At 43.8% G+C, this 20,392-nt stretch overlaps 1 protein-coding gene across 4 annotated transcripts in view; it reads right to left on the bottom strand.

The window, feature by feature from the left end:
- LOC135198084 (pleiotropic regulator 1-like) overlaps positions 1–20,392 on the bottom strand; it is a 142,099-nt gene that overhangs the window by 26,239 nt on the left and 95,468 nt on the right. For all 4 annotated transcript variants that reach the window (XR_010310723.1, XM_064225510.1, XM_064225511.1 and 1 more), the window contains exons 2-4: positions 8,393–9,111; positions 7,191–7,385; positions 5,477–5,665 (exon numbers count right to left, since the gene is read on the bottom strand). Coding sequence is in view for 3 of the 4 variants with exons in the window: in XM_064225510.1 (XP_064081580.1) it covers positions 5,477–5,665; positions 7,191–7,385; positions 8,393–9,111 (1,103 nt within the window). In the remaining variant the exon portion in view is untranslated. The remainder of the gene's footprint in view (positions 1–5,476; positions 5,666–7,190; positions 7,386–8,392; positions 9,112–20,392) is intronic.

The raw sequence follows: 20,392 nt of genomic DNA, 5'->3' as shown, positions 1-20,392 counted from the left end.
TGGGCCGGACAAGGTGTGGAAGTAGAGGGTGGGTTTCACTGGGCGACACAGGTCATTGACCAGAAATAGATTTTTCCTTCGTCAAAATCCCTTTTCTGGGCTCAGCCTGTGTCGCTAAGTGAAATAGTAACAGAGAATTGGCCCCACCAGCTTGGAAAGATAGTGTAGATAAATTACTGTAAGGAAATTGAAACTTGAATACTATTTAATATTAGTTATTTAATTCTACAAGTAACCAATAAAATTCCTTAACTTATGAGAGTTTAATGATCCTTAACTCTAAAACTTATCTACTAAATAGGGTTGAATAACCCAACAAATAATCTTAACTAATCATACACCAATGAACAGGAATTTAATCACACAATATAGACCCAGATACAAATATATACAATCTAAATCATCATGATACATAGAAAGTGCAATCCAAGGTAAAGTATGTAACCCAGTAACAACTGAGCTAAGGTCAAGAATGCTAATGAGGCAGGTAGGAGAGAGAGATATGTAAAGAGAGACAGGCTAATTAGCTACTTACTACTGTTCTAAGCAGTGTCAGGGGAAACTATGTTTCCGGCTGCCACTGCTGGGAATTTAAGGGCCGGGACTTCCAGCCTGTGTACTTCTTGAGATCATCAAAATTCATGTGTTGAAAATAATTAATTGAGGTGGCTACTACCCTAATATCATGTGCCCATGGGAATGATTCCGGGTTAGCTTGCTTTATAAAGTACAGAATCTGTTGTCTGATTCCTTTTAGGGAAATAGTACCATCTTTTTCCCTAACAAACAAAGGACCTGAAGATTTCGAGGCAGTTCTGCTCAAATATGCTCTTAGGCAATTAACTGGACATAAGGACGGGTCCTGAGGAAGTGGGACAATCTTCCATGGAGCCCACTGTGATGGTAATTGCTTCCTAGCAAAGAAAGCTAAAGGAAAGGAGAACGCATTTTCGAGAAGTTCGGCAGCAAGGAGGCGTTAGCGCATTGTGATGGAGGTGCCTGTTATCATGATGGTTCTAGAATCAGCAGGAGTGTTGTGGAACTTGTCGGGACGTGAGAAACTCAGCGATTTCTGATGCAATACCTTGTCTAGATTCATCTAAGAAATTCTAGAAATCTCGCGAGTCTGTGATGATCGCCGTAGGCTCCACCCCGTGTGCCATATAAATACGACGGTCGTAGCAGGAGATAGAGAGATTGTAAAAGAGAGACACCAGTTAGTCACAGAGAGATATCCTCAGTAAGAGCCATAGATCAGATTATCAGTGAGAGATCAGCAGCAGCAGAGATCATCCGAGAGAGATAAGAGAAAAAGAACCGACGAAGGATCAGGAGAAAAGTTGTTCGAGAGTTGGTTGGATATTGGTCTAGTCGTCTTCAGGAGTGGACGAATTATCTCGTGTTATCTCGACGTCGAGCAGACTTCAGAGAAGAAAAGGTCCTACCTTACAAGTAGAATATTTTCTGCAATACGGAGTCAAGAGGACGTCTGCAATCACCGTTTTCCTTTTGAGAAGCCATCCCTTTGAATTGCCAAATTGACTAGCAAGTATTTGAATTGCCTCACTGTTCCCCCAGTACATGCAGCGTAAGATTCTATCTTTTTATGTAAATAGGAGATACCATTCTGCATTTACCTATGCTAGTAAGCTTGTAAATAAACCTTTGTTGTGTTAGTGTTTCTTTCTATATTCGTATCCCCAGTTTCAACTGTTGGTGTTGAAACATTTTATTTTATTATTTCATATCGAACCTGAAGCGGACCTCTCTCAGAGGCCGTAACACCCACCTATCCTGTGGGTCCTCTTTTTTAGCCAAAAATTGACGATCTGGTAAGAATAGTAGTTCTCCTGAAGGGAGAAACTCAATATGTTCTGGTTCCCTAGAGAGAGCTGACAGTTCACAAATTCTGGCTCCTGAGGCTAGACTTATTAGGATTAACGTTTTCCTTAGGAGCGTTATATAATCACATGATTCGTGATCAGTGTCAGAAGCTAGTTTAAGGACATCATTTAAGAACCAGGAGACCTTTCGGGGTCTCTCTGTTGGTCTAAGTCTAGCACAAGCCCTTGGGATATACGAAAAATACGAATCTGTCAAATCAATGTTAAATACAAATTGGAAGATTTTCTTTAGTACCGATTTGGTTGTAGTAATCGTACTTGCTGCTAAACCTTTTTCGAACAAGGTTCTAAAAAAGGTTATTGCCAGATTCGTGGTCATGGTTTGTGCATTTGAGTCCCTTAAAAATATAGCTAGTTTCTTTACTGCAGAGTCATATTGACGCAAGGTTGATTCTCGTTTATCAGATTCCAGAACCCAAATCTTCTGAGGATGAATGTTGGCATCTTTTTGTGCTGCAAACTTCATGAAGTCCATGAAGTTAGGGCTTTCTGAATTCCTGAGGAAGCGGACACAGTCCGCGTTTGTACCAACTGCGTCAGTATGGGATTGGGAATCCGTTGGGGCCGGAGTCCCAATTCCACAAGTAGAGGGAACCAATTGCTCTTGGGCCAGTTGGGGGCCACTAGTGCAATGTGACCTTTGAAAGTCCTGAGCTTGTTCAGGACCTTCAGAAGTAGATTCACTGGAGGGAAGAGATAATTTCTCTTCCAGATATTCCAATCTATAGCCATAGCATCCGTGGTTTGTGGTTCGACTCCGTGGCGAAAAGATCCATTTGCAGCCCGGGCACCTGTTGACAGATCCATTTGAATGACTCCCTGTCCAGAGTCCACTCCGATTCCAGCAGGGTGGCTCGTGACAGGGCGTCCGCCACTACATTTCTCACTCCCGCTAGGTGGGTGGCTGAAAGGTGCCATTTGTTCTTGTCTGCTAGGGCAAATATGGCTATCATCACATGGTTCACATGGCTCGATTTGGAGCCACCCCTGTTTATGCAGTGAACCACCACTGCATTGTCTAATACCAGCTTGATATGGATTTTCTTGGCTGGTAGAAGTCTTTTCAGGGTTAGAAACACTGCCATCGCTTCCAGTACATTGATATGTAGCTGGCGGAATGACATTGACCAGGTTCCCTGTACTTTCTTGTATTGTGAGTACCCGCCCCAGCTGCTTAATGAGGCGTCTGTGTGAATCACTAGAGCCGGCGGAGGAAACTGTAAGGGTATTGTCTTTGACAGACTCTTGATCTCTGTCTAGGGGCGGAGTCTCTTGCGTAAGATCGGCGGGATGGGGGAAATTTTGTCCCGGGATCTTCGGTTCGCTTTCGAGCGCCAAACCCAGTTTATATCCTTTAGTTTGGCTTTCAGTAGAACGTCCGTCACTAATGCAAACTGGAGTGATCCTAGGATTCTCTCCTGGTTCCTCCGGGACGTCTGTTTGTTTTTGAGAAATAGTCTTGTGGCCTTGGCTATTTCTCTTTTTTTCGCTGGCAGAATTGATAGAGTATGAGAGTCTAGGTCCCACTGGATTCCTAGCCATTGGAAACGTGACTCCGGAGTCAGCCGCGACTTGGTCCGGTTTATCTGGAAACCTAAGTGTTCCAGAAACTCTATTACTTTGACCATCGCCTTGCGGCATTCTTCGACATCTGTGACCCATATGAGCCAATCGTCCATAGGCTACTAACATTATTCCCTGAGTCCTTAATTCCTGGACTACTGTTTCCGCTACCTTTGTAAATATTCTGGGCGCTATGTTGGGCCCGAATGGCATTACTTTGAAGGAATAAGCCTTCTTTCCTAGTCTGAAGCCTAGGAATGGGCGGAAGTGTCTTGCTATCAGGATATGATAGTAGGCATCTGTAAGATCTATAGAGGTGGTGACGGCCCCACGGGGAGGTAAGGTCCGCACCTGCGAAACGGTCAGCATTCGGAACTTGTCGCAGTGAATGAATGAGTTCAGATGGGACAAGTCTAGAATTATTCTTAGTTTGTTCGAGTCTTTCTTTGGCACGCTGAACAAGTGCCCTTGAAACTTTAAGTTTCCGACTCATGACACTACCCTTTTCTGAAGAAGTTCTTGGGTATACTCTACCAGTTCTGCTGTCGGTTTTTGGTAAAAGGCGTTGGATGGAGGAGGACCTTGAAGCCAACTCCAACCCAGACCCTTGGTCACAATACTCTGTGCCCAGTTGCTGAACCCCCACCGATGTCGGTAGAGGTACAGCCTCCCTCCTACCCGGGGATTCTCACTGGTTGGCCGATGGTCGGCCACCACGTGTTCCCCGGAAGCCTTTGCTTCGGTTGGAGACTCTTCCGCCGCCTCTGTGACAGGAGGGTCCTCTGGCACGACTGCCTCTGGCGAACCTGTTGAAACCTAGAAGACCAATTGGAGAACGATATAAACGTAACCTTACGCGGGTAGCGAGCCACAAAATGGCGGTGCGGGTCGGCAACACGCGGACTGCTGCTCTCGCATATAACCTATTTTAAAACAGTTTATCATGCCCATCACTACATCAAAATAATACCAAACATTAATTGCAGTACTTAACTTGGATGCAGAAGCTACTTGACGTTCCATGATGTCAATAAAGGAAATTCCAACGAATTTACAACACAGAGCAAAAAACGTGTGCTAGTGATGTCGTGCTATCGAAAGGAATGGTAAACAAAGGCGCTAGTTATAGTAGTAGCGGGTATCGGTGGCCTAGAGCGGCTCCTCTGTAGACGAGGGATATTGAGGAAGGAAGAGACTAAATGGCAAGGGACCTCTGGTAGTGGTTTCACTCGCCCCAGATACCATACCGACACCTTGAATAAAGGTGAGCGAGCCAGAATACTCTGGCACTACCATATAGCTTTTTCTAACCATTTCACGTAGCGACACAGGCTGAGCCCAAAAAATCAATAATTGTCAACTCACTTTCTCAAAACAAAAGGTAGAAAAGGGAAAAAATACATCAGATCAGGTGAATGTGATGACAACTGAAAAGGCTGAATCAACAATAAAAAGGAATTAGACTTTTATAAACTGCTTAAGCATAATTGTTGAGATTCTTTTTACCAGTCCACAGACACATGCATGAACGGTCACTCTTAACTACTCTGCATCTCAACCTTAAGCTCTGTCTGGTTGATGGGTTTGTGATGAACAATCTGATAGTTATGAATGCAGTTATGTCACAGTAAAGGAGCACTATGCAGTCAAGAAGCAAGTAGGATGAATGGTGTATTAACATCAAGAATGCAGAGGTGAGGAATTATACTGATTTTACAGCGACAGAATGAACAAAATTTTAATTATTGCAAACTGACTACTTGCAGGGGTCAAGTAAGGACATAGTCCACTTCAGGGAGTTTCTTCTTTCCTGAAATTATAAATGTTTCCTTCTCATGAATTTTCAGTTGTCTACTTTCTAAGTACCAAATGTTTTCTTATCAAGAATTTTCAATGGTCTAACTCTATATACCAAAGTAGAGGCTTTGGTTAGGTAGGGTTCAGATTTGTTAAGAATCTTCATCATTGGCTTTTTTGTTTCTGACAAACTGAAAAGGAAACAGACTTACCTGAACAAATTTGCCTTCCGGACATTTCCACTGTTTGATATTATCTGGAGCCCCAGAAGCAAACATATACAAATCTGGATGTGCAACTAATGACCTTACACTTTTTTTGTGGTGTGTAAGTGTGCATGATGTTTTCCCAGCTGCCAAATCCCATAATCGAATTGTAAAATCATGTGACCCAGTTATAACCTGAAGAAAAGGATGAAATCTTTATTAAAATTCCTTTACAGTCCATTAAACATTTCTCAAATGATCATAACAGATCTACTGTATCACCTCTTAATAAAAATACTTTTCATCATCTTTGTATACAAATAAAAACCCTAAATTTTTTTAGATACAAACCATTGATTTATAAAAATGCTTTCTATACCAGTGTTAAGGGTCAGCCAAACTTCATAATCCAAACTGCCATAATATTATTGGTTTACTTACTAATGAAACTTCCCATTTGTTATATCTTTAATCATATCACTTGCACCTTTATTTTACTTGACATCTAGAGTACATAAAATGATCACAAAAAGCATTAACCAACAGCTAACACAGACAAGTAGCTACTTATGTGAGAAGAAATATTTTATATCTAACAATTGTCTGTTCCAGTGCCTAGAGATACATATTCATGAGATTTGTAGCCTCAGTTACTAATTAAAATAAGAACACTCTTAGAAAAGATTTAAAAGATCATTCATATGCAAAGCAAGCTTTAACAAAATAAAATTTCCACACAAGAAGATAAAGAAAAAAAAGACAATAAGTTAGGTACTCTGAAATACAACACTGCCCAGGAAGATTTTTACATGGTCCTAAAGAAAGGGGTAGAAAGATTGCTTGCAAAATAATCGTTGGTATAAACAGCAAAGGTTTATTATACAATTGCCAATTAAAACGAGATGCAAAAATAAAACCAACTGTGGTAAAAGCTACAGCAAGTTTAAGTGCTCTGGAGAGCAACATAAAACTAACTGAGAGTTCTAATTTAACCTTTAGTGGATGGGTAAAAACATCAATATGCAGCTCCTCAGGCTGGGTAAACTTTGAGGTCAGCCAATTAATGAAAAAACACATCAATGGAAAGATGAAGATATGCAAATGTGCATGGTGTAAGAAAAAAATTCCATGAGAAGTTAAAAGTGACTAATTTCAACTTCTTGTGGGGCCTCTTTTACAAGACAATCGTAAATTTTACCGACTTATACACGTTTTTTCTAATAAATAATTTTATTTTGTAAAATTATAGTTACAGCTCATACAATAACAATACAGATAAGAAATAAATTCAGCAAGAAATTCTTAGCATATTTCTTGAGAAATATTCACGTAAATTTACCAAGAACGAAGATTCAGTAACTTTTTTTCTATTTGTACATGTTTTTTCTAATATTTCTTTGCAAAATTATTTTTATAACTGAGATACTATTGTAAAAGAGAAGAACTAAAACCAACAGCAGCCCTTTGGTATATTTATGAGCAAATTTATAAAAAGACGTCATATGAGAGAGAGAGGCAGTGCATTAGCCCTCAAAGTCAAAATCACTACTAAGCTTGCATGAGCTGCCGATCTTGATTTTAGCCAGTGTAAAAGTTGCCATTAGTGAATTTATGGGCTATAGAAGTATTGGCACCTCTTTCCTGACCGATTCTTTCCAATTAGATGGCGCTTAATATTGCTATCCAACAATTAAGGGTTAAACTCTTAAATGCATCTTACCTGAGGTTCAGCTGCTTGACATACTACAGATGCTACAGTATTTGAATGTCCTGTTAGTGTGTGAATATTTGCTTTCGTTCTTAAATCCCAAACTCTTGCAGTTGAGTCCCTTCCGCACGTTACAAGAATATCTATGGTTGGATGTAATGCCAACCCATAACAGGCACTAAGGTGACCATGATAATGCCTTATAACCTGTAGCATAGAAAAAATTAAGTTGGCTCATTCAAAAGATACATATGTAATCAGGACACAACTTTTCAGAAACAAGATTTCATATTGCGGCTTACAATTCATGAGGGAAAAATTAACAGAATAAACATAAGCTTCTTTAACTGGCACAGTTATTGAAACCATGAAAGAAATATCTATGTCAACGAAGTAATCCATCAACATAGCACATTCAATTCAACAGATTTCTTTTCTTATTAAATAGTTTTATGATAGTTTCATGCTGGGCTACATTTCCAGCCTAAATCTATTCTGCAAACATCTCAAATTGCAAGGAAAATGCAAAGTACAATTGATCTTAAGTGAGTGTTAGATCTGGGATACCTTTAATGTCCACTTATACACTACAGTATAACAGTGTCTTTTCCTTAACAGATTTTGTTACTTATTGCAATGAGCCAATGAGTCCTAACATAGGAGATAAGGTGTAGGTTATGGTAAATATAAGTATGTTTCAGCACAAAAAATTACAAGATAATTAATATCCACTGTTATGAAGTTCTTGACAGGTGCCACTATACCTTCATGGAAAGGACCAATTAGCTTAAGACTCCTGATAGGTTCCACTATAATTTCTGTATAAGACTGATTATCCATATTTGTATAGTATATGTGCATTAAAGTCAGTAGTGTTTGATGTATTCAATCAGCTGATGCTGGCCTGAGCTTATATCAAAATTAAAAGTTTTGAAAACAATGTCTTGTATTCTTTTCAGATTGTATCAATGAGCCTTCTACATAAGGCCTACAATTTGAGGAAAAATAATCCTTGAAAAATACAAAATTAATACGACAAAAAAATCACCTGAATTAGCAAAAAAATAATAAGGCAGTGTAAATCTTTACAAAGGCAGATGTGGTTCCTGCTTATAGTCAGGTTTTGTAATTTTCCCTTGTGGAAAACAATTCATATAAAAAAAGTATGTAAATGAATTACTCATATTAATACAAAAAACAGTTAACCAGCTAACCTTATTGTATTCCAGATCCCAACATTTAACTTGCTTGTCTTCTCCACAGGAAAATAAATATGGGTGTCGTGGGGATACAGCTAAACCGCGAACAGCTGACACATGTCCAGTTAAGGATAACTTCAACTGACCTGAAGCCAAATCCCAAATCTTGATCACTCTGTCATTAGAACCTGTTGCAAACCACTCATTAGCTGGCTCAACAGCAACACATCTGACCCATCCTAGATGACCAGAAATCACCCTGCCAAGTTTCCAAGGAGCATGCCACTTTGGTCTAGGTAATGTGGGAGCACGACGTGGTACAAGACTCTGCTGACCAGCACTAGCACCTGCACTAGGAACAGAAGCAATAAGCGCTGTGCTCTGTGGAGGAGGAGGAGTTGGAACAGGAGGTACCATAGGCCCTGATGTAGGTGCAATTGCTAATGATCCTGGAGTTATCTCAATAGCTGGACTTGGCACAGATATACTTTCTGTTTCCATCTCAACAATTTTTGGAGCTGGAGCCTTACGCTTGTTCTGAGCAACAATTTTTAGAACTGGACCATACTGGTCACGTGCTTTCACTGTTCTACGAAGTAATTCCAAGGACTCATCCATTGGAGGCAATGCTCCTTGGTCACACAAGAACATATCATGAGTTCGTTTTAAAGATCGAAACACTAATGTGTGGACAGAATGACGCTGAACTTCATCTGCAGCTGACGGCATTGTGACTGTGGAGAGAAAAATGAAACTATTACCTAGAAAAATACCAATTTGTCAAAAATTGTATTTTTCCTAACTATACAAACCTGAGGTCCTTTACAATAGGAATGTAACCTGCGGCAGCTGGAACCGGTCGTAAGCTTCGAACAAGGGAGTTCGGTAGTTAACTGCTTGTCCGACAGTTCGCGCACCACGCAACTGGGAGGTGAAGATCCACTTTGCTTTAGGCCCAGGAAAAAACAGAGTGAGGGGTGGTATGAGGTGGGACTATGTGTAAAGGACCTCAGGTTTGTATAGTTAGGAAAAATACAATTTTCGACAAATTGTTATTTGTTCCAATACGAATACAAACCATCGGTCCTTTACAATAGGAAGACTCACTTCTTGGTGGGTGGAATCTGAGTCTTATGAACAGACTGGTGTTCGTCCAACCTTGGTTCCCTCCCTGGTCGTAAGAGCAGAGGGAGGGATCCTAGCCTCTGCCCAATGATCAGGATATGTACCGCAGGATCAATGGTCAGACCTCTGGACCCAAGTAATAAGAGGGAGGCAAGCGTACCTCTTAAAAATGATATTGTCATGATACAATAAAGTTTGTTCATACTTACCTGACAGATATATATAATCAAGTACCCACCCACCTCCCCTCAGGGGACAGTGGTAAAGAAAATCTGAATAGAAAATGGGAATGGTTCCCGGTATCCGCCTCCCAGCGGCAGGAATGGGTACTAACCCCCTAGCCGACCAGCGTTTGCCGGGAGTTTCGAAATTCTGTCGGTCGTCAGAGAATACAGCTATATATATATCTGTCAGGTAAGTATGAACAAACTTTATTGTATCATGACAATATCATTTTGTTCATGACACTTACCTGCCAGATATATATATAGCTGAATCCCACCATTGGAGGTGGGAAGGGACAGAATAGAAGGATTTTGGAAACATTTCACATGCAGATGATTGACATCTTGGTTCCCTACCTGTTAGCATAGCTGACTTCGTGATTACTGTCACCCAAGCCTGCTTCTGCTTAACTAGAATTTCCAGCAAGGTAGCGACCTGTATAGCTGGATAGTTCTAGATGATCTGTCAACGGGAGTGTGACCACAATGTAACTAGACCATATTGACCATACTGAAGACAACGAAGCATAATAAATACCACCTAACCTAGCCTCACTAAAGTTAGTCCCATAACTTTCAGGCTAAAAGTTAGTCCCATAACTTTCAGGCTAATTAAAGGGAAGACCGCCTCAAGCGGCCAACCCTACGACCGTAAAAAACAAACCCATAATTAAAATCACACACATCCATTTTCTAAAGGATGGGGTTCGTATTGCTTCTCGTCCCCAATACTGTATCCGCGGAAATGTATGGTCCAAGCGAGTAGCAATTCTCATATGTCGCCTTCACATCTCTGAGGTAGTGTGAAGCAAACACAGAGTTGCTTCGCCAAAATGTGGCACCCAGGATATCACTGAGTGCCATATTTTTCTGAAAAGCCACCGAAGTAGCTACCGCTCTAACCTCGTGAGCATTAACTTTTAGCAGTTTAAGATCACCATCCGTGCAGGACGAATGAGCTTCCCTGATGGTGTTTCTCAAGAAGAACGCCAGTGCGTTCTTAGACATTGGTAATTCCGGCCTCTTGACCGAACACCACAGGTTGTCTGACGGGCCTCTACATTGTTTGGTCTTTTCCAGATAAAATTTGAGAGCTCTGACAGGGCACAAAACTCTCTCCGGCTCTCGTCCGACGAACTCTGATAACCCCTTGATATCAAAGCTTTTAGGCCAGGGGTTGGATGGGTTTTCGTTCTTCGCTAAGAACGAGGGGCTCAGCGAACATACCGCATTGTGTTCTCTGAAACCCACATGTTTACTCATAGCTTGGATTTCGCTAACCCTCTTAGCTGTTGCCAAAGCGGTTAGGAAAATAGCTTTCCTAGTTACATCTTTCAAAGAGGCAGCGTGCATAGGCTCAAATGGGGCTGACATTAAAAACTTTAAGACAACATCTAAATTCCATGAGGGAATCTTGTCTCGTGGAGCTTTTGATGTTTCAAGGGACCTCAATAGATCGTGAAGATCTTTATCATTTGATAAATCCAAGCCTCTGTGTCGAAAGACCGTTGACAGCATACTTTTGTAGCCTTTAATCGTTGACACTGAAAGTTTGTCTATATTTCTTATTCATATTCTATTTTATTATATTGATCTTATGTAGTATGATCATATCCTTCTTCTGAACTAATATCGTGCGTCTGAAGTCTCTCCAGCCGACGTTTACGACACCGAGCGTCCCGAGAAGCGTCCTTACGAGCGTCCTGGTTAGCAAAGCGTTTCTTTTGTTGAATATTCTCTTCCTGTAAGCCAAGATCAATTCCTCCCAATTCTATTTCTGAGCGATCCTTCTGAACGTTCTTCGACTCTTGGAAAAGACGACGGCGGCCACCTGTGCGGCACCTATTGTCTTTTTCTTTACCGCCAATACTTCTAGAGACTCTCTCAGCAGGACTGCTTGCGCGTTCCTGATTGAGTCGATGAGGTCTAGAAGGCGACGAATCAGAAGATGACGAAGAACGAAGAGAAGCCGCAGGAGAACGTCTAGATTTCTTGACGGGTAGCCATAGATCTTTTTTACGACTACGTGATCTTTCTTCTTTCTTGGCGAAAAACGCATCCAACTGTTGACGAATCGCTTCGAGGGTCTTTTTTGATGGTGAAGAACCATATGATGGAATGAACCTTTGAGAAGAAGATGGGCGAGGGGACGCCTTCTTCCTTCTCTCCGGACTCGAATCAGGACGCTCAGAAAGCGTCCTAAATCTCTTGTGCGGGATACTGTCTTCGAAGTCTTCCGGAGAAGACCGAAGCGTAAATCGAGGCGGAGGACACTCTCGATCTCCCGATGAAGCGTCCTCTTCCATCATACCTTTCCTAAGAGGGCGAGAAAGACGATGGCCGCCAGTGCGACGTCTTACGTCTTCCTTACCACTCTCACTTGGAGAGGCTGCGTACTCTTCCGTAAGACCTTTCCTAAGAGGGCGAGAAAGACGATGGCTGCCAGTGCGACACCTTACGTCTTCCTTACCACTCTCAGTCGGAGAGGTCTTCCGAGATTCCCACCCACGGTGAGGTGAGGACGTCTCGGAGGAAGAGAAGCATTCCTTCAAGGTTCGAGCTTGCGCGCGATCTTTGGCAGCCTGGGATGCGTCTTCAGGATCTGTCGAAGGGACGCCAGACCGGTGTTTAATTCCCGTAACCCTCCTTCGGCCTTCGACATGTCCATTCCCTGTGTTCTGGGAGTCCGACAGAGGTCTCAACCTGGAGACATTATAGGACCGATCTGACGCCCCCTCCACTTCACTAGGGGCACTAACATTATCACTACACTTTTGCACATTAGATTGTAGCACTTTCATTTTCGATTCAAGGTTCCGAATCGATTCTAAAATGGTAGAAAGGGCATTCCCTTCGGTAACAATCACTTCCTTATCTGAAGGAGAAATTATAGGGTTATGCGTAACATGTTCTACATTTATGTTAGATTGAGCAACTTTACTTTGACTTTTAACAGAAGCACTCCTGGAGGAAGACCTCCTAATTCTGTCACGCTCAAGTCTACGAATGTAAGATTCATACGCCTTCCATTCGACATCAGTCAACACTTCACATTCTTTGCACCTATCATCCAACAAGCAAACATGCCCTCTACAATTCACACACACTGTGTGAGGATCTACCGAGGCTTTTGGTAGCCTCACCTTACATTCTTCTACACCACACACTCTGAAACTAGTAGAACTAGATCCAGACATCTCAATTCTAAGAAAAATCAAAGCCAAAATCAAAATCCAAACCACAATAGCGTATGCCAAATCACTAAGCCAAGTCCTAAACCAAAAGACAATCCAAATACTCAAGTGACAAATGAAGTTTTCGAAATCCTAAGCGGAGGTCTGTAAAGTTTCATACATACTTACCTGGCAGATATATACTTAGCTATAGACTCCGTCGTCCCCGACAGAAATTCAAATTTCGCAGCACACACTACAGGTAGGTCAGGTGATCCCGCCGCCTGCCGCTGGGTGGCAGGAATAGGAACTATTACCGTTTTAAGCCAGATTTTTCTCTTCCACCTGTCTCCTGAGGGGAGGTTGGGTGGGCCATAACGATCGTATATATCTGCGCTGCAGGTAAGTATGTATGAAACTTTATTGTACAATAACAATATCATTTTCATACATTCAACTTCCCTGTCAGATATATACTTAGCTGATTGGCACCCTTGGCGGAGGGCAAGAGACAGCTAATTACTGACCTAATAGGTAAACAACATATGTTGTAGGTAATACAAGTTAATAATACCCTAGTTCCTACCTGTTTAGGCGGAAGATTTCTTAGCTTGTGCTGAGAAGTCTGCTTCGCCTCAAAAGCTTCAGCGAGGGTGTGCCCTATGGCTGAGAACTCTTGAAAAGGACTGTCAATGGGGTCTTATCCACTTACTCAACAGAACCTAATGGCAATTGTCACTGGAGTCTTATTCACTTACATGACAATATACCTATGCCTCTTGGCATATAAAGGAGTAAAATACTGATCCCGATCACCCGATCCTAACCGTGGATTAGTAAATATGATTGAAAGGCGTTATCCCCAAACACCTTTCAAACAACCTAAAAACTCAACACCAATAATTTTAAAATCACAATATATAAATATAATGACAAAAATTAATATTAAGGATCAGTCTTCTCTCCTTTCCCCAGCACTGTATCCGCTGATACATAAGGTCCTAGAGAGAAGCATTTCTCATATGTCACTCTCGACATCTTTCCAAGTAATGTGAGGTCGAACACTGAGTTACATCTCCAATACGTGGCCGCTAAGATGTTCTTCATTGACATGTTCTTGTTGAACGACAATGATGTAGCGACTGCACGTACTTCGTGTGCTTTTACCCTTAAGGTCTTATATGCCTCACTATCATCAGCTTCATGTGGGCTTCCGTTATGATGTTTCTAACAAAAAATGCTAAGGCATTCTTTGACATAGCTCTTCTAGGGTCTTTAACTGCACACCATAAACTCTGATTGCAACCCTGCAACCGCTTCTTCTCCTGCAGGTAAAATTTCAAAGTTCTCACAGGACATAAAGTTCTTTCCATTTCATTCCCAACTAATTGAGAAAGGCCTTTTACTTCAAAAGTCCTAGGCCAAGGTCTCGAGGGGTTTTCATTTTTTGCTAGAAATAAAGGTTTAAAGGACAATACCGCCGAATCCTTCTTAAAACCCACTCTAGAGTCAAGCGCTTGCAGCTCACTCACTCTTTTCGCAGTGGCTAGAGCTATTAAGAAAATGCATTTTCTAGTCAAGTCCCGGAAAGTAGCTTTATCGGGAGGTTCAAATCTCTCCGACATAAGGTATTTGAGAACCACATCCAGATTCCAACTAGGGGTGAGAGAAGTTCTTAATTTTTTTAGTTTCAAATGATCTAATCAAATCATGCAGATCTTTGTTATTCTCTATGTTCAGGCCCCTATTCCTGAACACAGCTGATAACATGCTCTTATAACCTTTATGTTGAGACACTGCCAGATGAGATTCTTCTCGTAAAAACAAAAGAAAATCAGCAATTTCGGTCACAGAGGTATCGGAGGAGGACAGCTTCTTCGCCTTACACCATCTACGGAAAACTTCCCACTTCGATTGATATACCCGCATGGTTGAGGACCTTCTTGCTCCAGCAATTGCTTTTGCCGCTTCGCGAGAAAAGCCTCTCGCTCTGACCAATCTTTCGATAGTCGAAAGGCAGTCAGAGCGAGAGCGTGGATAGTTTTGTGATACCTCTCGAAGTGGGGTTGTTTTGAGCAGATCTGTCCTTTCGGGAAGAGATCTGGGGAAGTCCACTATCCATTCCTGTACCTCTGTGAACCATTCTCTTGCAGGCCAATAAGGAGCGATCAATGGTCATTCCTCATTCCTCCTCGAGGACACGAACTTTCTCATTACTTCCCCCAGCATCTTGAATGGGGGAAACACATACGCGTCTATGCCCTCCCAATCCATGAGCATGGCATCTATGGATAGGCTCTGGATCGTCCCCCAGCGAGCAAAAGTTCTCCATCCTCCTGGATAGGAATGTTGCAAACAGGTCCACTTGCGGCTTCCCCCAAAGAGACCATAGTTGCTGGCAGACTTGTGAATGAAGGGTCCACTCTGTTGGAAGGACCTGGTTTTTCCTGCTCAGTCTGTCTGCTCTTATATTCTCCTTAAAACGAACCTCGTCAGGAGTCGAATCCCTCTTTCTTCTGTCCATATCAACAGATCCCTTGCTAGTTGGTAAAGGGAGAAAGAGTGTGTCCCCCCTTGTTTTCTTATATAAGCCAGAGCCGTGGTGTTGTCCGAGTTGACTTGGACCACCACGCCTCTGACTTCGTTCTCGAAAACCTGCAGTGCTAAGTGCACTGCTAAGAGTTCCTTTGCATTTATGTGCCAGGCCTTCTGTTCTTCTGTCCAACTGCCTGACACTTCCTTCGTCTAGTCCTGTGTTGCTCCCCACCCCGTGTCCGAAGCGTCTGAGAATAACACTAGGTGAGGGTTCTGAAGGGCCAAGGACACTCCTTCGTTTCTTGTCAGTGGTCCTAACCACCATCGTAAGTGGTTTTTGATACTCTCTCCTATAGGGGAAAGGTATCCAAAAGATCTCCTTTTCTTCTGTTCCAAACTCCTTCTGAGATGGAACTGCAAGGGTCTCAGATTCAGTCTTCCTAGAGAGATGAACTGCTCCAGCGAGGAAAGAGTGCCCAGAAGACTGAGCCATTCTCTCGCTGAGCTTCGTTCTTTCTCTAGGAAGACCGAGATTTTCTCCAACCCTTTCGAGATTCTTTCCTGGGATGGATACGCTCGAAAACCCCGAGAATCCATCCGAATCCCCAGATAGACGATAGTCTGAACTGGGGATTGTGTGAGACTTCTCGAGGTTTACGAGCAATCCGAGAGATCTGGTCAACTGAAGAGCTATCTCCAAGTCCTCCAAGCACTTTTGTCTTGTCTGCGCTCTTATAAGCCAATCGTCTAGGTAAAGAGATATCCTCACCCCCTTCAGATGTAGCCATCTTGCTACATTTCTCATCAACGCTGTAAACACCTGAGGAGCCGTCGAGAGGCCGAAACACAAAGCCCTGAACTGATAAAATCCTTCCCTGTACCATGAATCGAAGATATTTCTTCGACGAATGATGCAGGGGACGTGAAAGTATGCATCTTGCAGGTCGAGGGAGACCATCCAATCTCCTGGACGGAGAGCAGAGAGAACCGAGTTGGATGTCTCCATGGAGAACTTTGTCTTCTCCACGAAGCGATTCAATGCACTCACGTCCAGGACAGGCCTCCACCCCCCCCGAGGCTTTCGGCACCAAAAATAGGCGATTGTAAAAACCTCGGGAGTGCGGATCCTGTACTACCTCGATGGCCTCCTTCTCAACATTTGCTGCACCAGTCCAAGAAGGATCTCTCTCTTTACAGGGTCCTTGTATCTCGCCGACAGCTCCCTCGGAGTCGTCGTCAATGGAGGTCTGTTCTTGAAGGGGATGAGGTATCCTTTCTCAGCACTTGTAGGGACCAAGAATCTGCTTTCATTGAAGCCCATGCTTCCGAGAATCCCAGAAGTCTGGCCCCTACTGGTGATTGGAGGACTGGAATCTCATTTTGCGTTCTTCTTTGGAACTCTAATGGAAGATCTTCCTCTTTTCTCTCCTCCTCTCTTCCTTGGGGCTCGGCTAAAAGCTCTACCTCGAAAGGGCTGTTGGGCAGGTGTTGACTCCCTCTTCGAACAGAAGCAGCTGGCCTAGGCTTCTTAGCAGAATGTACCAGTCAAATCCTGTGTTGCTTCTCAGTAAGCGTATGGGAAATGTCCTTTACCAACTGAAAGAAACAGCTGTTTAGACAGAGGGGCGTATAAAAGAGAAGCCCTCTGTACTGGAGAGACTGCTTTGGTAAGAAAAGAACCAAAGACAGCCCTCTTCTTTAATACTCCTGTCCCGACAAGGATGCCACTTCAGCCGATCCGTCCTGCACTGCCTTGTCCATGCATGCCAAAACACTATGCAAGACTTCTGGTTCCAAAAACTGAGGGTCTTGAGTCTTGTTGGCCAAAGCCCCAAGGGACCAATCTAGGAAGTTAAAAACTTCCAAGACATGGAATATTCCCTTGAGGAGATGGTCCATTTCAGACATTGTCCAGCTTTTGTTTTGGCTGCTGGAAGTGCATGCCTCCTTGCCGAATCCACCAAGGTCGAGAAGTCCGCTTCAGCAGATGAGGGAAGAGAAAGTCCCATAGATTCCCCTGTGCTATACCAAATCCCTCTCTTCCCTGATAGCCTGGAAGGGGGACAGGTAAACACAGTCTTCCCCGCCTCCTCCTTGGTTTTAAGCCAATTCCCGACTGACTGCAAAGCCCTCTTCATTGAAATGGTCGGTTGCATCTTCAAGAAAGAGGAGGACTTCGCAGCCTTCGTACTCGAAAATAAAGACCGAGGAGAAGGAGGGGCAGCAGGACTCAGAGACTCTCCAAATTCTTTTAACAAGAGGGCTGCTAGTATCTTATAATCAGAAAGACCTGCCCCCTTGTTTTCTTCATAGTCCGAAACATCCTCTAATTCTGGTTGAGTTTTATTCGGAGAAGAGTACGCGACCGGGGGACTCCTCTCTCGGGAATGCACAGGGCTTGCAGCAACACCGACTGCAACCTGACAAGGGCTACGGTCGCTTGTGCGACATCTTGAGTCCCTGCCAGGAGAAGGCCGATGTTGTTCTTTTACCCTAAGGCCCTCCTGACAAGGACGGCGGCCGCTTGTGCGACAACTTTCGTCCCTACCAGAAGAAGTCCTTATATGTCGTTCTCTTTTTTCATGATCAATTCCTTCCCGACAGGGGCTACGATCACCTGTGCGACACCTAGAGGCCCTGTCAGGGGAAAATTGATCTTGAGAAAAATCCCAAAGAGGAGCCTCCAAGTCCGCTTCAAATTCCGATAACTCATCCAAATTGTATTTTGGGTTGTACAAATCCTTGCGCCTGCTTTCAGGCGCTCTAGACGCTTTACGTCCTTCAGGCTTTGCAGGCGCCTTGCGCCTCCATTCGGACGCTTCAGGCGCTTCAGGCGCTTTGCGCCTCGTTTCAGGCGCCTCAGGCTCTTTAGGCGCTTTGCTTATTCTTTCAGGCGCCTCAGGCTCCCTAGGCTCTTTGCTTTTCCTTTGAGGCGTTCTAGGCTCTCCAGGCGCCCTATGTTTCATATCAGGCGCTCTAGGCTCTCCAGGAGTTAAATATTTCCTTTTAGCCAACTCAGGCTTTTCAGGCGCGCTGCGCCTCATTCCTTTTACTTGAAGAGCTTTATGCCTCATTTCAGGCGCTTGAGGCGCTCCAGAGGCTCTTTGCGCTTCCTTTCAGAAGTTCGTCCGATTTCGGGAGTTCCAATTTTACTCCTCGATACGGACATCTCATGTACTTTCTTCCTCGTAGGAAGTTCCCTATACACATCTTGTCGCCTTGACGGCGTTTTGCGCTTGACAGTAGCCTGACGTCTGGCTGGCGCCAAGCTTCTGGCAGGCGCCTCGTCCGAGCTCTCAGATAGTTCTAAAGGACGGGATCTTTTGATAGGGAGAAATCTATCCTTCCTTCTAGGCTGATTTACAAGAGGTGTGAGGATCCACCGAAGCTTTCGGCAGTCTCACAAAACAATTCTCATTCACACACACTCTGAACGAAATCGACACGTCAGACATTATGAGAAATTCCAAAGCCAAATCCAAAAAACAGTCCACAATAGCGTATGCCAAACCAAAGATCCAATACGTCACCAAATAGCAGTCCAAAAGATCAACGGCGTAATGAAATTCGAAATTCAAGTCAGGAGGAACTAGCAACGATGTTACTAGTACCGCGACAGAGAAAAATCTGGCTTAAAACGGTAATAGTTCCTATTCCTGCCACCCAGCGGCAGGCGGCGGGATCACCTGACCTACCTGTAGTGTGTGCCGCGAAATTTGAATTTCTGTCGGGGACGACGGAGTCTATAGCTAAGTATATATCTGACAGGGAAGTTGAATGTATGAAACAGATGTTTACCGACCGGCGACAGAAGAAAATCTGAATAGAAAATGGGAATGGTTCCCGGTATCCGCCTCCCAGCGGCGGGAATGGGTACTAACCACCTAGCCGACCACTGCGTTTGCCGGGAGTTTCGAAATTCTGTCGGTCGTCAGAGAATACAGCTATATATATATCTGGCAGGTAAGTGTCATGAACAAACTAGCAAGCAAGAACTTGTTCCTATTGCAAGAGGCAATATGAAGTCATGGGTTTGTCTCTTGTTGGCTTCCACTTCTCCCCCCCTTGTTGAGGAAAGTGGTGGATAATCGCTCCTATCCCTAATGAAAGGGGTAAGATGGGGCTCGGTTGAGTAGCTCACCTGCATCGGTCTCCTGTTCCAGCGTAGTGACGATCGCATCCCTCTGCCCACAGGTAGAGGGAGAGAAAAAGATGGGGAAGAGAGGCCAGTCGCACTCTCCTTCACTCATCCATTCATGCAGTCACACAAGGATGCGATGCTGTTCTGTCCGCTCGGGTGCTGGGTAAGCTACACAACTTGTTGAGCAGCCACCACAGGTCCCAAGGAAAAATAATCCAAGGACCTGTGGGCTATATCCAGAGGTAGAAGGAGGTGAAGGTGGTCTGGTTGGTCCAGACCCCTGCCTTCAGGACCTGCGCCACGGAGAAGTTCTTGCGGAACGCAAGTGAAGGACCAATACCTCTGACTTTGTGGGCTCTCGGACAAAGGGTATGGATGTCGTCGCTACCATCAGCTTCGTACACCCTCCTGATCACCTCAAGCAGCCAGAAAGAAAGAGTGTTCTTGGATACTTCTTTCTTGGTCACCCCGTTGCTAACAAAGAGGCGTCGACACTCAGGCCTGAGGTGCCGAGTTCTCTTCAGATAGCGCCGTAGCACCCTCACAGGACAAAGCAGCATTTCATCCGCATCGTTGTCGGTGAAGTCCAATGGGGAGGGGACCGTGAAAGACTCGAACCAGTCGCCAGGGACCGAAGGATTCTGAGTCTTCGCTACGAAGTTCGGGACTAAATAGAGCGTCACAGATCCCCATCCCCTGGAATGCTCGACGTCGAAGGAAGCCATGAAATTCCCCAACTCTCTTCGCCGATGCCAGGGCCAGCAAGAAGTCTGATGACTCTTGGAGTGGCTCGAAGGGACTTCGAGTCAAACTCCTA

This window comes from Macrobrachium nipponense, chromosome 21 (genome assembly GCF_015104395.2).
Source record: "Macrobrachium nipponense isolate FS-2020 chromosome 21, ASM1510439v2, whole genome shotgun sequence".
In the NCBI taxonomy this organism is placed as follows: Eukaryota; Metazoa; Arthropoda; class Malacostraca; order Decapoda; family Palaemonidae; genus Macrobrachium; species Macrobrachium nipponense.
This window is presented reverse-complemented; position numbering and strand designations above follow the sequence as displayed.